The 17,726-nt window shown below is 38.0% G+C and overlaps 1 protein-coding gene across 1 annotated transcript; it reads left to right on the forward strand.

Annotated features, from left to right (window-relative positions):
• Window positions 1–782: 782 nt before the first annotated feature.
• On the forward strand, window positions 783–17,726 carry LOC104108142 (cinnamoyl-CoA reductase 1). Its single transcript, XM_009617127.4, has 6 exons — window positions 783–958; window positions 1,034–1,206; window positions 1,416–1,601; window positions 16,801–16,963; window positions 17,083–17,269; window positions 17,379–17,726. The coding sequence occupies exons 1-6, from the start codon at window positions 838–840 to the stop codon at window positions 17,521–17,523; spliced, it is 975 nt and encodes a 324-aa protein (XP_009615422.1). The 5' UTR covers window positions 783–837; the 3' UTR covers window positions 17,524–17,726.

The raw sequence follows: 17,726 nt of genomic DNA on the forward strand, positions 1-17,726 counted from the left end.
ACCAGATCTTTCGTATGGTCGTAGTAGTATTATCGTTGTTTACTTAGTTATTTCATGACATTTCGCTGTTGAGTTTATTAAATTAAGTTTTATTGAATTCGCTGTCATTGTAAAATTGTTGGCTTGCCTAGCAAGTAGTGTTAGGCATTGTCGCGACTCAGTGGGAGTTGGATCGTGACAAAATGTAGAAGGATAAGACTTACTCAAATTTGAGATAAAACATAAAGTGGTAGTAAGAAATTTGTTAAAACAATACGATCTAATGTACTCAAACAAATCATATTACAGCGTGATATGTTTAGTATTCTTTAATATTGACAAGAGAATAAATTGCAAGTACTAGAATCAGGGGGTTAAATTATTACAGATATAGAAAAAGAAAATATGTTATCCACTACGAGATATGAAAAATAATTTCATGTCATACTTCTTAATTGATATCTAATGATTATATGTAAATTTTATCTGGAAGATTTAAATTTTAAGATAATTTGCATATAATTCAAATAACCCAAAGCATAATTTGATATTTGTGTTCGCGCGAGTACAAATAGTAATTCTTTTCGGTTGGAAGAAAGCTGCAATAATCAATAAGATTTCTTTTCCCTTATTTTCTCAATTTTGTTTTCTATTACTTTTAATTCTTTTATATACGAAAAAGTAAAGTAAAATTTCATCATCTCACTTTCCCTTCCCTAAATCCAAACAATGCACTACGTCTATTGCCAGGTGTCCAAGTTCTAGCCATACTTAGGCACAAAACTCAAAATGAATGTCTTCTCATTGGATACATAGAGCCGCATGCTTATTTCGCATTACAAATTGTGAATTAATGAAATGGCAAACAGAGCAGGTGAAGTAGTGTGTGTTACTGGAGGCAGCGGCTATATTGGTTCATGGCTGGTCCGTTTCCTTCTCGAGCGTGGCTACACTGTTCACGCCACCATCAAAGATCTCAGTCAGTCAACTCTCACCCCTTCTCTTCCTTTTTTTCTGGTTCAAGTAATTCCTAATTTCTCGACTTATCTTTTAGATGATGAGAAAGAGACGAAGCATTTACTTGCCTTAGAAGGGGCTGAATCCCGTCTCCTTCTTTTCCAAATTGATCTAATTAATTACGACTCAATTGTCCCCGCCATTACTGGTGCTGTTGGCGTTTTCCACCTTGCTTCCCCCTGCATTGTCGATCAAGTTAAAGATCCCGAGGTAAGGTCTTCAATCCCTTTAATTTTTTTCAATGTTAACCTGTGTAATTCTGCCACCATAGGCTTAGACAGATTGAAACAAATTAATTAGTACCCCTGTATGTATTGTCTACTGTTACTGTTCATTTACTTGTTCTTGATATTGATTTAAATGAGTTTTGGTACTAATTTGCTACTCTCTTCTCTACTTGGGGTTGTGTGGTGTTACAGAATCAGCTTCTGTCGCCAGCAATCAAAGGCACTATGAATGTACTTACAGCGTCAAAGGAGCTGGGGGTTAAACGTGTGGTGGTGACCTCATCTGTATCGGCCATCATTCCAAGTCCTAATTGGCCGGCTGATCGTGTGAAAAATGAGGATTGCTGGACGGATATTGATTACTGCAAACAGAAAGGGGTACGCTCCTTTCTCTATCTTCTTTATCAAAATTATACCTTTCCCTTATCATACTTCCATTTTTTCTTTTCTGCTTGGCTTGTCTTTGCCTTTCCTTTGCTTCTTAACATTGCTTATGTGGTCTATGTGTTTTGGTTTCTTTGGCATTTGGATTAGAAAACGGTATGATTTTGAGATTGGTTTGGTTTCCTTTAGGTTCTCGGGAAACAGGATGTGATTTTGAAAGAATATGTTTTGTAATTGTTCTACAACACAAATCCAACCTCAATGAAAGCTAAAGTTCAGCTGCCTCATGTACTTTACCTTTATCGCAAATTTTCCAACGCAACCAACAGTTGGTCATAAGTTGGAAACGTCAAAGTTTTTGTACTACGTCCCTTAACCCCTTAATCATACTGTAGTTGAGAATTTTTAGCTTGAAAAGAGCAATACAAGTTTAAGTGACAAGAGTATCCCCGGTGAATTACAAATGCATATTACAAGAGCATCTTTACTTATAGGCGTAGCCACAGGTCATATTACACTAATATTATAAATAAACATATACATAGCATATGCCTGGTCACAAGTGAATACCCTTTGGAAGAGTCCTAAAGCATGACATGAATGGTACTTGGTGAGAATATCAGCAAATTGACACTCCGTCAGAAAATAATGGACAAGAATAGACCCCTAAGCCACATGTTTTGTAAATTCAACTACAAGATGCTTTCTATATAATTGATATATAAGTTTCTATATAAGATACATGTTCTTACATTATCACAAAAGACAAGAAGTGGGCCGAAGAGGACTGTATACAAGCAAAGAAGCAACTTTCCCCTTGGTGTGGTGCGAGACACAGTATTTTGCTCCTTAGAAGAGGAAGAAATAAGATTCTTATCAAAGAGAGCCACTCCAGTTATAGACCTACAAGTATCAGGAAAGCCATACGAAGTAGCGTCTAAATAAGCAGTGAGGAAAAACTACTACTTCAAATCTAGCCCAAAGTTAAGATTTCTTGCAATATAAAGCAAGATATTCTTTTGTACCAATAAAATGAGAAGAATTAGGAGTGTGCACGTGTTGACTAGTTGTATTCACTGCAACAGTAATGGCTGGCAAAGCATGGAAATATTGTAAGGCACCCACCATACTACAGTATAAATTGCGATCGTCCGAATTAACATCCTTAATAGTGAACAAAATGGAAAGAACATTGACTTGGACTAGAGCATACCAATGATTATTTGAAGGTTTTACTGTGAGATTAGTTAAGTCCATGATATATTCAAGCTGTTTGTAGTTGATTTTATGATCTTTGGCAAGCGAAGGAACAATTAGAGCCTTCATAAGGAGTTGAATATATATGAAAATATTTGAAACATGAACACCCACATCGCAGTGCTATGACCAATGCAACAATGAAGCAAAGAAGATGAACATCGTGAAACACAAGTGTAGTGCCATGTCATCATATTTATGCACCATGGCATTAGTCCAAAGTGTATTCTTCGTCTTCTGTGCGGACATTGCAGTGTCAGATAGTAATTCTAAAGTTGCTAGTGTGTATGAGCGCTGCTGCACCGACTTTTGAAATCATGAACTCTCTCCAATTCAAAAATGGTTTTGGATTGTAAATTTTTAGAAGGAGAGGGGATAGTTCAACATGAAGGGATAAAAAAGAAAAGATAGAAGATGAACTCGATTAGCCACCCATCTTCAATGCAAGTTCTTCTTTCTCTTATTCTTTTTAAGTTTGTGTTGACATGAAAGTCTGAAATACCTTTCTAGGTTGGGATGAGGTGTAGTTGATTGATTAATTGATTTGTCATGAAGAAAGTAGTTTTCCTTGGTTTTCTTCACTTGTGTTATGGAGTAAATTATGTAGTTGGAGTGAAATTGAGCCCATGCTTGTTCAATCGTACTTGAGATTTGATTGCTTCTAGGTTTGGTTCAGTAGTAAGGATGCACAACTGAGTATCTGAGGTGGGACACATGTCACTAGCTCAAATCTTGCCGATCACAAGAAGCCTGATAATTAAGCAAGGTAGAGAAGAGCGACAGGGCCATACCTTCTGGAGTTTCAACTTGTGGGTCAACTGGGGTTGCCGGCTAACTCACAGGAAATTTCTCGGTTATAAATATGTAAAATTTGTACTTTGAGATGTGAGTTTCATATTTGCTTCGTTGAATGGCTACATTATCATACTTGGTGTCTTCATCCATGTATTATGAAATTGCACAAAATTTAACCAGGTTATGTTTAATTATACTTGAGTGAATAAAATCTAACATGAGATCAAATTAGAGGAGTTAGGTTCATTCAAGAATACTCAAGTTATTATTGTTAAAGTATGCAATAATTTTGATTAAGCTACCCGATAGGAACAATAAGAAGATTTGTGTGCTAAAAATAGGAGAACTTCTTAAACCTTAAAGCATCTCAGAGTAACTAAATGAGAGTCTACTCTTGAGAATAATCATGGTTAGGTATCTCAGAGGTGGTCACTTCTACGTTAAAAGATGATTAGAAAGTAAGGGATTTTACCAATTCTTGAAAATTAGTTCCACAGCCGTCATGCGTCCTGTGTGAAATTAACCAAGAGTCTACCCGGGAGCAACATCAAGGTAAAGGACTTTAGAAAGAGGCAGTCTCACCTGAAAATGACAATTTTATACTTCAGAATGGTATTGTTTAAAACTTGTGTTAACAAAAAACTGTAACAAGCATGTAGGTAAAGTTAAATCCTAACTATTAGCAACTTTGGTATTTCTTTTGAAACTTATTTCTCATGTATTTCATGTATCTTTTGACCATTTGTTTTGTTAGATATTAGAAGGAATTAATTTTTTGAGAAGGGTTTAATATTAGAAGGAATTAATTGAATCTCAACATTTGACTTCTCAAGCCACAAGAATAAGAATCACGTGTTGTCGACCATATATTAGTCTTTTTGGGATCGACAATCTTTTTCACCTCTGTACTATACTACTATTCACTTGAGAGTGATGAGTCGACTGCTTTAATCTACACGATCAAGATTGCTAGCATACTTCTTTGAGAAAGATGCAAGCAATTGGCCAAGCGAGTGATGCAGACACCCGGAAAATAAGTGAGAGCATCCAAATCCTTGGTAGAAAACTCCGGACCAGAAGAGTAATCCCCGATGAGAGTCGATAAAACCATCTTCTTATATATAATAACAAAAAGAGAGATAATGATTACCAAAAGAATTATGAAACCAATCAGACAATAACTCATGGCAAAAGCAATTGAGAAAAGTTTTTTGACATCAAACTGAATATACCAACCACGAGAGAGAAAGAGATAGTCAAAGGACAAACATCTCACTGTAATGCCTGAGAATGGCCCTCGGCAATCATCAATGTATTATAATAATCTAGAGAGTCACAAGACTTTTGATTTACAAGTAGACACACGTACAACCATCAATGGTCATATATGACGTACATGTAACAAAAGACCTCATACCATTTGCAACTAGTATGGTAAACTCCTCTACAAAAACACTTCATCACCACTTAACTACACAGTTGAAACAAATAGGTTCTATAGGCAAATTAGTCAACAACAACAACTACAACAACTACGCCTCAGTCCCAAACAAAATTGGGGTCGGCGATATGAATCCTCACTTCTTTCTTTAAGCTCAGCTTCTATCATCATTATGCCAAAATAAAATAAGAGTAGTACTAAAAATAAGTTAAATTATATATATACATATACATACATATATATATATATATGTGTGTGTGTGTATGTGTGATGAAATTGAGAAGAAGAGAAGACTTCTTTATATTTCAATGTATGTTTTACCTCCTATTGATACATGTTTTTATACAAAAGTCCTACAGCTATTCTAGGAAAGAAAATAAATGAAAATAATGAGAGAATATTCAGTTACAGTACAATCTTCCTACAATCAAGCTATTAATTAAAGATTTGATTCTCTGATTCTTCTCCTTAAGCTGGTCAACACTCCCCCTCAAGTTGGTGCAAATATGTCACACATGACCAACTTGCAAACTAGTGGATGGAAAGTCCGTTTGTTGAGACCTTTGGTAAACACATCAGCTAGCTGCTTTTCAGATGACACATGGAACAAACTCAAGTCACCACTTGTAACTTTTTCTTTGATGATGTGTCGATCAACTTCAACATGCTTTGTCGGTCATGCTGGACTGGATTATGAGCTATACTAATGGCAGCCTTGATATCACAATACAAGGAAAGTTTCCTTATTTCAGACAATCTCAATTCCTCTAGTAGCTTTTGTAACCACAAAAGTTCACAGACCTCTGCACTTGATCTAGCAACTACACTTTGCTTCTTGCTTCTCCAAGTAACTAAGTTTCCTCCTACGAGTGTACAATAACCGGATGTGGATCTTCTGTCATCTAGAGATCCAGCCCATTCCGCATCTGTAAAGACTTCTATATCTGGAGGTGACCATGTTTGGAGAACAATAAACCTTTTCCGGGAGCAGATTCAAATACTGCAAAATGTGAAAGATAGCTTGCATATGAGTAGCTCGGGGATCATGTATGAACTGACTCACCAAGCTGATTGAATAGGCTATGAGGGTGTTTGGATTGGCTTATTTAAGTGCTTATTGTTTTTTTTTGTGGTGATTGACAATGATAAAAAACTGCTTAAAAGTACTTACTTTTAGGCATGAAAAGTACAAAAATAAGCCAAAAGCCAAAAGTTGGGTATTACCAACTTATGACTTTTGACTTTTAGCTTATAAGCTACTTTTTAAAAGCCAATCCAAACACCCTCTATGTCTGGTCTAGTGTGAGAGAGATAAATGCGTCTTCCAACCAATCTTTGATATTTTTCCTTATCAACTGACTTTCCAGTTCCGCTTGTAACTTGTGATTACTTTCAATGGGCGATTCTGTCGGTTTGCAACCTGGCATACTAGTTTCTTTCAAAAGATCCAAATTATATTTTCTTTGAGAAATAAAGATTCCTCTTTTTGATCTAGCAACCTCAATTCACAAGTAGTACTGCAACTTCCCTAGATCTTTGATTTCAAATTCTTGTGCTAACAACTTCTTCAATCGAGTCATCTCCTCTTTGTCATCTCCTGTCATTAGGAGGAGATGACTATAAGATCAAGTTTCCCTCAGATTCTTGAAAGGTAACATCCATGTTGACAAAGAGGAGATAACTCTAAGATCATGTTTCCCAAAGTTCCTAGTGTGAACAAAGCAGAGACACCCAAATATCTTCGGAGGAGCAGTATAATCATTCTTACCCTTTAATGCTTCCATTGGAGTCCGAAAATTGAGAGTTTTTAGTGGCATTCTATTGATGAGATATGTAGCTACTAAAATGGCATCCCCCAGTAAGGTTTTGGTAGTTTCGTGGTAAACATAAGATATCTTGCGACTTCTGACAAATGCATATTTCCTTTATGCAACCCCATTTTGTGCACTAGTATAAGGACAACTAGTTTGATGGATTATCCCATAAGACTCCAAATAAGCACCAAAATTTGTATCCATGTATTCAGTGCCATTGTCAGTACGCAAGATTTTTATCCTAGCCTCAAACTGAATGCAAATCATCTTATGAAATATGACTGAAAGCAGGAGAAAACTTCAGTTTTGGCCTTTAACAAATACACCAAGTCATTCTAGTGCAACAATCAATAAAAGTAACAAACCATCTATTACCAGATAAAGAAACTGTTTAAGTAGGACTCCACACATCGGAATGAATAGTCGAAAAAAGAGTTGTACTTTTATTATCACTAAGAGGATAAAAGTTTCTAGTATACTTGGCAAATTCACAAGCATCACAAAACAAAGATTCAAACTCAATTTTGGAAAACAAACTAGGATATAACTTCTTTAAAGCGAAAAATGATGGGTGCCCCAACCGTTTATGCCACTGTATTATTTCTTGGTTGACATCCTTATTTCCTCCAAAAAAAGGCCTGACCAGAGTCTCGAGTTTCATCAATCCAATATAAGTCATCATGCAATCTACCACTGCCAACCCTCTTCCTTGTTTGAAGATTCTGAAAAACGCAATGATAAGGAAAGAACTCGACACTATAATTTAGTTTTTTGGTGATGGCGCTAACAGATAACAGGTTAGCGGGAAACTCAAGTACATGGAGAACAAATGATAGTGTAATATCAGGTGTACAAACAACGGAACTTGTTCCAGAGACGAGAGTTAGGGAGCCATTGGCTATTCTGACATAATCCCCTTTGGAACTAGGAGAGTAGTTTTGAAAGCCTTAGAGGAGCTTGTCATGTGTTTATTCACACCAAAATCAATAATCCAAGAATTAAGGTGAGCATTAAAGGCAATACCCGACTGCACGTAATTGGAAGTTGCAATATTAGAAGAGTCAAGTTTATTCAGGAGACGGCGAAGATGCTGAACTTCATTCGAAGACAATGCTTACAATGCTTCTCCAGAAGCAGTTTCTCTGGTTGTCTCCACATTTTCTGCAATATTAGCTTGAACCCTTGATGGACCTACACGTTTTCCTCCACAACCTCTAGTTGGTCTACCATGTAGTTTCCAGCATGTCTCCTTTGTATGCCTTGGCTTTCCACACTAATTACAATGCATGTAATCTTTATCAGAAGTGAATGCTTTTGGTTGTTCATGAGACATAGCTAACCCGAACTTCTCCATTTGTGCTGAATAAAGCATGACCCCTCGTCGGCTCTCTTCCTCTTGAACATAAGAGTATGCATCCTCAAGAGAAGGAAAAGGAACTTTACCGAGAACTTGAACCCTGATCTGATCATATTCTTGATTCAAACCGGCTAGAAAATCATAGATCCTTTCCTTTTCAACCAATCGTTGAAAGAGAACTGCATCATCAATACACTTTGCTTGGAGATCCTGATAGTAGTCAATCTCCTGCCATAACCCGCTTAACTCGGAATAATAATCAGTGATAGTCAATTCACCTTGCTTAGTCGTATGAATTTTATTTCGAATTTCAAAAATCTAGGCATAATTTCCCTTGAGAGAATAAGTGCGCTTGGCTGAATTCCAATTTTTTTTTGTAGTGTCAAGCAACAAATATTGTTTAGAAATTCGAGGGTGCATAGTATTCAAAAGCCAAGTCATAACAAGGGAATTATTAAAATCCCATTGACTATAAGTAGCATCAATCACATCAGGTTGTTTCTTTTCTCCAGTAATATAGCCAATCATTTTTCTGGATTTAATAAACAACAAACAAGCCATTGACCAGGCAAGATACGAACCAACACCATCCAATTTTACCATACTAATACCATGTGAAATAAAATTATTGTTATCTACTGTTTTTGAGTCCCCCTTATTTTTGAACAATCCGTAGCACCAAAAATATTCCGGAATATAAATGCTAAACAGAAGAACCTCGTTATCCAAAACAACCTTCAGAATTTGAAAAAAGGCTACTGCAGCTAACTGGTTACGCCAGACTTGTCTTCTGGTGTTCGAAAAAATTTGAAACTAGTTTGGGTAGGTCGTACAGTAGATATAATCTTTCCCGTGGTACCAATTGTTGTACAGAACTGGCGGAAGGTGAGAAAAAAAAGCTTCGGACAGAAACTTTAGCAAGAAAACTAGAAGAAAGAGGGAGAAAACTCAACCTATTGAACCCTAGTGCTGCAGAAGGAGAAAACTCACCTCAAAACGCTTTGATACCATGATGAAATTGAGAAGAAGAGAAGGCTCTCTTTGTATTTCAATGTATGTTTTACATCCTATTGATACATGCTTTTATACAAAAGTCCTACAACTATTCTAGGAAAGAAAATAAATGAAAATAATGAGAGAATATTCAGTTACAATACAATCTTTCCTATAATCAAGCTATTAATTAAAGATTTTATTCTCTTATTCTTCTCCTATAATTAAGCTGGTCAACACAATATATATACTCCATCCGTTCCAATTTATGTGAACCTGTTTGACTGGGGTCCTAAATAAGTCAAAAGGGGTCTAGAGTATTTGTGTGGTTATAAAAGTTTCTCATTAAGGGTAGAATCGGAAGTTTAAGCTAAAGTATTTCCAAATTTAGAAAGGGGTTATTCTTTTTGGAACAGACCAAAAAGGAAATAGGTTTACATAAATTGGAACGGAGAGAGTATATAATAGTAAATAATAATAAGAAAAATATTACACCTTGTTAGAAGGTTGGTGGAACTGTACAGAGAGAGGAAGAAGGATCTGCACATGGTGTTTATTGACCTAGAGAAAGAGTATGACAAGGTTCCTAGAGAAGTTCTCTGGAGATGCCTGGAGGTAAAAGGTGTGTCGATTCCCTACATTATGGCGATTAAGGACATGTATGATGGGGCTAAGACTCGGGTTAGGACAGTAGGAGGCGACTCTGAGCATTTTCCGGTTGTAATGGGGTTACACCAAGGTTCTGCGCTCAGTCCGTTCTTATTCGCCCTGGTGATGGACGCGTTAACACACCATATTCAAGGGGATGTGCCATGGTACATGCTATTCGCCGATGACATAGTTCTGATTGATGAGTCGCGAGCCGGTGTTAACGAGAGGCTGGAGGTTTGGAGACAAGCTCTTGAGTCTAAGGGTTTCAAGCTGAGCAGGACGAAGACGGAATACCTGGAGTGTAAGTTCAGCGCTGAGCCAAGGGAAGTGGGCGTGGATGTGAGGCTTGATTCGTAGGTCATCCCGAGTAGAGGCAGCTTCAAATACCTTGGTTCGGTTATCCAGGGGGGAGGGGAGATCGACGAGGATGTCACCCACCGTATTGGGGTAGGATGGATGAAGTGGAGGTTAGCATCTGGATTCCTGTGTGACAAAAGAGTGCCACCGATACTCAAAGGTAAGTTCTATAAAGCGGTGGTTAGACCAGCCATGATGTATGGGGCTGAGTGTTGGCCCGTTAAAAACTCACATATCCAGAAGATAAAAGTAGCAGAAATGAGGATGTTGCAGTGGATTTGCGAGCACACTATGATAGATAAGATTAGGAATGATGATATTCGGGAGAAGGTGCACGTGGCTCCCATTGATGACAAGATGTGGGAAACGAGGCTTAGATGGTCCGGACATGTTCAGAGGAGAAGCCCAGATGCTCCGGTACGGAGGTGTGAGCGGCTGGTTGTGGAGGGCACGAGAAGAGGTAGAGGGCGGCCTAAGATGTGGAGGTCGAGTATTAGGGCCATAGGTTAGGAGATAGTTGAGTCGTGCCTTACTTCGTACTATTGTGGGACTAGCCATGTAGGGTTTTTGTCTAAGATAGCTAGTGGCAATGTTGTGTCTTACTATTTCGCTTTTCAGTGCAGGTGCTATTTACTAGCTATCGCTTTTGCTTTGCATCTTTCTTCTAGATTTCATGGTGTTCTTATTTTTCTTATGATTGTTGTGGTGATACTAATATTGTCTCCCTTTGCTTTGCATCTTTCTTCTGGATTTCATGATGTTCCTATTTTTCCTATGATTGCTGTTGTGATACTAATATTGTCTCCTTTTTGTCCTTTTGTCATTTTATTTTTTTTTGAGTCGAGGGCCTTTCGGAAACAGCTTCTCTACTCCTTCGGGGTAGGGGTAAGGTCTGCGTATACACTACCCTCCCCAGACCCCATTAATGAGATTTTACTGGGTTGTTGTTATTGTTGTTGTTGCAATAATAAGAAAAATAGTAATAATATTAAAAATTCTCTAACAAATTTAAAGCCTATTCCTAACTAGTAAGTATCACCTTCTTTTTCTTCCATTGCCCCATATTTTTAGTTAAGTCTGCATTTATTCCTAGAATTTATAGGTCATTCGAGGTAACTTTTTCCATGTGATTTTAGGTCTACCTTGTCTCCTTTTAACACCTTCGTTCACTGTAGTTTACTCCTCCGGACTGGTGCATTTATAGGGCGACGCAAGACACGACCAATCCATCTCAAGGGGCCTTCTCTTATTTTATCCCCATTGCATACTACTTGCACCTTCTAGCGAATGTGGTAATTTTTAATGATTTAATCTTGTATGACCGTTCATCCGTCTTAGCATTCACATCTATACAACATTCATCTTGCGGATATGCTGGAGTTTAGCAACCCAACATTCACTACCATATAACATTGTTGGTCTTATACCGTTCTATCGAACTTACCTTTCACTTTGGTAGGCATCCTTCTATCATATAACACTTCGTTAGCACTTCTCCATTTCAACCATCTAGTTTTAATCCTATGAGTAACATTGTAACGACCCGGCCAATCGTTTTGAGCATTTGCATTTCCATTCGGTGATTTGAGGTCGTGAGTAGTTTCATATGATGTATTATATAACTTGCGTGTATGGTCGGTTTTGGTTTTCGAGTGGTTCAGGGTTGATTTGGAAGAATGATTCTCACTTTGGAAGTTTTGAGTTGGAAGAGTTGACCAAGTTTTACTTTTGTGTATTTGACCTCGGATCGGAGTTTTGATGATTCCGTTAGGTCCGGATGGTTATTTCTGACTTAGGCATTTGCCCGAATTCGTATTTAGATGTTTCTAGAATGTTTTGGCTTGAAGTGGCGAAAGTTGGCAATTTGAAGGTTTGAAAAGTTTATAGGTTTGACCGGGAGTTAACTTCGATGTCGTCGGGTTCAGATTGTTGTTCCAGGAGTTGGAATAGGTTCGTTATATCATTTGGAACTTGTGTGCAAAATTTGAGGTGATTCCGGGTTGTTTAGACGTGTTCGACGTAAGTTTGGAATTTGGAAATTTGAAATAGTTCATTAAGCTTGATTTGAGGTGCGATTTGTGATTTTGATGTTATTTCGGGTGATTTGGGGCCTCGAATAGGTTCATGTTGTGTTTTTGGACTTATTGGTATATTCGGTCGGGGTATTGAACGCCTCGAGTGAGTTTCAGACGGGGTTTCGATGGGCTCGGGTGAGTTTCGGATGGGTTTCGAACCATTTTGGGGCATGTTGGTTATTGCTGGTTGGCAGGGATATGGTGTGGTCGCACCTGCGGAACTATGGGCGCAGGTGCGGTGGCCACAGATGCGGACGAGAGGGCGCAGAAGCGAGCTGGCTGAGAGCTGGGTGTTGCGCATTTGCAATGTGTTTTCTGCAGTTGCGGCTTCGCAAGCGGGAGGTGGCTTCCGCAGGTACGGGTGGTTGGGCAGTGAGTGGAACTCGCGGATGCGACGCTGCAGATGCGACAGTTTTGTCCGCAGATGCGGAGATGCCTGGGCAGATCTCATATATTCGAGGGTTGAGTTATTTTATCACATTTTGAGATTGGGAGCTCGGTTTTGAGCGATTTTTGAGGTGATTTTCTCCACTTGGATTGGGTAAGTGTTCTTGACTCGGTTTTGATTTTTATTGTTGATTCCATCTTTGATTTTGGCATTTGAGTGATGAATCTAAAAGAGAAATTGGGAATTTTGGTTAAAACTTTGCTAAAGTGAATAATTTGGTTTTGAACATCGATTTGAAGTCGGATTTAGATGAAACTAGTATGGTTGGACTCGTATTCGAATGAGTTGCCGGAATTTGTGGGTTTTGTCGGGTTCCAAGGTGCGGGCCCGGGTTGACTTTGAGTATTTGATTAAAGATTCGCCCTCTATTGTTTGGGTTTGATTCCTATGGCGTTATTTGATGTTTTTGAGTTGCTTTTTGCTAGTTTCGAGCCGTTCGGAGGTCGATTCGAGCGGGATGGCGCTTCTAGAGTATTGATTTTGCTTGCTTGAACTAAGTATTTTACCTAACTTTGGTTCAGGCACTAGTTGCCTGAATTATTGGTGATAACTACATGCTATGGGTGGGGCACAGGTGTGGGGTTGAGTCGTGTACGTGCACCGGGGTATTATTCATGCTCGGGTTAGTGCTTAGGCTACGATATGCCTTGAATTGATTGCTAAACTTCATGCTGTGATGTTTCTTATATTTGTACCCCATTTGTGAGCTATTTGAACCATGTTTGAGGTTACATAGAGGTTAATCTCCTGACTTAACTTGATAATTGCTACTTTCGTGATGTAATTACCTGATTTGAGCTGTGGTAGCATACGATGCACATGCATACACCTTAACATGTCACTTATACCAGTCCATGAGTATGAAATTTGATATTCATTGATCATGTACATGTAATCTTGCATATCTGCCTTCTGTGTGATATGAATTGGACTGGTAGCACGTGAATACGCCGTGTGGATTGTGATTATTGGCACGTGAACACGCCGTGCAGATTATGATTATTGCCACGTGAATACGCCATGCAGATTGTGATTATTGGCACGTGAATACGGCGTGCGAGATATTATGGCACATGACTACGTCGTGCAACGTGTGGATAAATATCCATCCCCTAGGGTCATCCTCTTATGTTTCTCTCTTGATGGTGTACACGCGGTATGAGGAAAGCTGATCAGTGGTTTGGTTCGGTTATTGTGTTTCTAAGGAAAACTGGCCAGTTTTTGATTAGGTTATTGCATTTTTTCTTTACTTGCAATTTCCTTGGATGTATACATGGTTTTTATTGCATCTTTTCTCTATTTGCTAGCTCCGGAATGTATACATGTCTTTATGCATATCTTCTTTATATGCCACCTTACTTGATGAGTTGGGACACGGTACATATCGTTCTTATATGTGAATCCGTGTGACTTGACTTGTTTAATCACGCATATCTTCTCTATATGCAAGTTTGATGATTGATTGATATTAGACGCATATCTTCTCTATATGCTGGATTATTAACCGAAAAAAGCATGTTACATTATCTTTGGGCACTGAGGAGGTTTTATCTGTGATTTATGACTTGATAACATTTTTGCTATGTACTTGCGAGATATATGAATTGAACATGTTATTAGCGAGTATCATTTTTAATTCTTGCCACTATTACCTCGACGAGTTTAGTTATGATACTTGCTGAGTACATGTAGTCGGTTGTACTCATACTACACTTCTGCACCTTACGTGCAAATCTTGGAGCTGAGATGCTGTGGATGACGGGAGCTGGCACTGAAGATGTACCTGCTTTCCGGATATAGCTATCACTTGTCCTTGGTAGTTTTAGATTCGAATTCTGTTTATGTACATTCCAAACAGATGTTCTATTTATTTTCATACCATCTTTGTAAATCTAAGTCTTAGTGGTTCATGACTTGTACTACCAATCCTTGAGTTATAGTATGAAAATTCAGTTATTTCACTTATTGATTTCTTATTATTTTCATTAGAATTGTGTTGACTGTATTTTGACTTACCTAGCGGGTTGGATTAGGTGCCATCACGACTAGGTGGATTTTGGGTCGTGACAAACATCTTCATCTATCATTTCATTCTCTTGAAATAACGAGCCTAGACATCTAAATTGTTTGCATTTTGGCACCGTATTCCCGTCTAGTCTCACCTCAACTTCATTGTTGTCATGCTGACCAAACTTGCAGTGCATGTATTCAATCTTACTCCTACTTATCCTAAAGCCCTTGCTCTCCAAAGACATGAAATTAAGAGAATACCTAGGATTTGGCTTAGGCAACTCCACTCTACATCGGGTCATCATGGGATGATTTGAACATAAGAGGAGAGTGACATGCGAGAAGAACGGAAGAAAAAAAACCACGACGTATGTCTTGCTAAAGGCATGGAAAAGGAATTCAGGAACCAAGAAGAAGAGGGAACTTAGGAGATGGAGAAGAAGAGGAGGACAAAGTTCAGAGGATGCTTTGAGCATATGACTGGACAATGCTGCAGGTACATAAAAGATGGCATAATAAGGATCTTCATCACCAATATCACTTTGTGTGATCTGCTGTGGATCTCCATTGCCACTCTCTATGACATTTTTTGTGCCACTTACTGCATCTCTCAAATGTCTGTTCCAGTGGCCATGACAAAAATATTAAGTGATTGCAATTGTGGGACTAGAATAAGAAAGTTAAGAAGTACTACCTAATTGATTGTGGAAGAATTAATTCTCCAATAAAGATGGGGGGTTAGGGATTAGAGACTTGAGTGTTCAACTAAGTTTTACTAGGGAAGTGTTTTTGGAAGTTTCAAATGGAGGATCAAACTTTATGGAGAAAAGCTATTGGTGAGAAATATGGCGTCCAAATGGTGGGTTGGAGGACTATTCAGATCATTTTGCCATGTAAAGCAGCTCTGTGGAAGAGTATAATGAAAGTATAAGAGAATTTTTACTGGAATATCAGTTTTAAAATAGACAATGGAGCTAAAATCACTTTTGGAAATAAAGATGATGTGGTGATGTCTCTTCATGTAAAGCTATCTGATCCATTTTCAATATGTTTAGCCGGCAAACAGCAGCAATCGCACAAATTGGTAAATAACAGGGCGGAGGAATCTTATCGACCTGAACCTTAGGAGAAACTTGTAGAATTGGGAAATTGATGAGCTGAATTGCTTGATTGGATTATTATTGAAGCAAAAAATATCACTCATAGACAGAAAGCAGGGAGATGGAAGGGCAGGAGGATGGTATTTCTCAACAAAGTCAATTTATAATATACATATTACTTTTCTCGCTCAATTTGGATCCCAGAGCATTGAGAAAATTGGACTTTTTCTAAACAGCAGTCAGCGCGGGAAGCCACTCTGATAAAAGAGGATTTAGGAAAGGGAGGACAGACTATCAGTTGGTAATTCATGTGACAGGAAGCAGAAGAAGGTGTAAACCATTTATTGCTGAATCGTCCGACTGCATACATAAATGGTGTAGAATATGGAATATTTTGCGAGTTGAATGGATGATGTCATGAATCATTAGAGGTGGAAGCTTAAGAAAGAAGAGACAGAGAAAAAGAGTGATGGGAAGAGGCTCCTTTGGCACTCATATGGACCATTTGGAGTAACTGAATTGCTTTTGGAGAGTGGAAATAACCTTGTAGAAGTTGGTGGAACCTTATAGTTCTTTTACACATTTGGAGCATATGATGTTTAAAAAAGTGTCTATACAGTATGCTCTTAGTGGAGAATACAATTTTTTTTATATACTGTTTTCTTTAATAAAATCTTACCTTATCCAAAAAAAAAAAAAAGAACGAAAAAGAATACATTTTTTGTGTAAAACTCTCTACTCTGGTTTATATCTTGCATGTGGGATTTCCTCATCGAATCAGTGAATTTTAGCTTCATAAAGAGAAAATATTGCCATGAAAGACGAGAAAAAAATGTTGTTTAGTTTGTATCCCTAAAAGAACCTTTCTTAAATGTGACATGCACTGGTTCCTTAGGTATGGTATCCCTTATCAAAAACACTTGCTGAAAAAGCTTCTTGGGAATTTGCCAAGGAAGAAGATTTGGATATTGTTGTGGTGAATCCAGGAACTGTAATGGGTCCCATGCTCCCACCAACTCTTAATGCCAGCATGCTCATGATTCTTCGTCTTCTTCAAGGTAACATTGAGTAATGATCTCTACTCCTAGGTTTAACATGTCTCATTCTAGATTGTCATTCCCATCTTTGTTGGTGGTGTCCTCAACATGACATGCCTTGTCATTTTATTTATGCTCAGGCTGCACCGCTACATATGAAGATTTCTTTATGGGACTAGTCCATGTCAAGGATGTGGCGTTAGCTCATATTCTTGCTTATGAAAACAATTCAGCAAAAGGAAGGCACTTGTGTGTTGAAGCCATAACTCACTATGGTGACTTTGCCGCTAAGGTTGCAGAGCTTTACCCTGAATATAACATTCCTCGGTAATACTTTTTAATCTAACCTTCTTGAGGAGTGAATATTTTGTGTGATCCTAGAGCTGTAGTAAAAAAATAGTTATTTTCACTGTCACGTTTTGCTCGTCTTGATCAGGTTGCCAAAAGATACTCAACCTGGACTATTAAGGGCCAAGGATGGAGGTAAGAAGTTGATGGATTTGGGACTACAATTTATTGACATGGAGCAAATAATTAGGGACTCTGTTGAGAGTTTGAAGATCAAGGGCTTTATTTCTTAAATGTCCATAGCTGGAACTACAGTGGCATCTTCGATCAACTTGTACTAGCTGTAAGGAAATAAAACTATTTGTAATTTGACCTTTTCATATGACGTGATTTGTCATTTCAAGTCAACATCTTGAAATAAAACAAGAAAGTCACAATTTGAATCTAAGCTTTCTAAATAAATAATAAGGGAAATTACAAGTAAGTTAATACAAAA

This window comes from Nicotiana tomentosiformis, chromosome 7 (genome assembly GCF_000390325.3).
Source record: "Nicotiana tomentosiformis chromosome 7, ASM39032v3, whole genome shotgun sequence".
Classification (NCBI taxonomy): domain Eukaryota; kingdom Viridiplantae; phylum Streptophyta; class Magnoliopsida; order Solanales; family Solanaceae; genus Nicotiana; species Nicotiana tomentosiformis.

Excerpts from the sequence above, each read along its gene's own strand:
- LOC104108142 (XM_009617127.4), top strand. The coding sequence starts at position 838 with ATGGCAAACAGAGCAGGTGAAGTAGTGTGTGTTACTGGAGGCAGCGGC. Across the intron at positions 959-1,033 it reads CGCCACCATCAAAGATCTCA|ATGATGAGAAAGAGACGAAG; the intron begins GTCAGTCAACTC and ends CTTATCTTTTAG. Across the intron at positions 17,270-17,378 it reads CCTGAATATAACATTCCTCG|GTTGCCAAAAGATACTCAAC; the intron begins GTAATACTTTTT and ends CGTCTTGATCAG.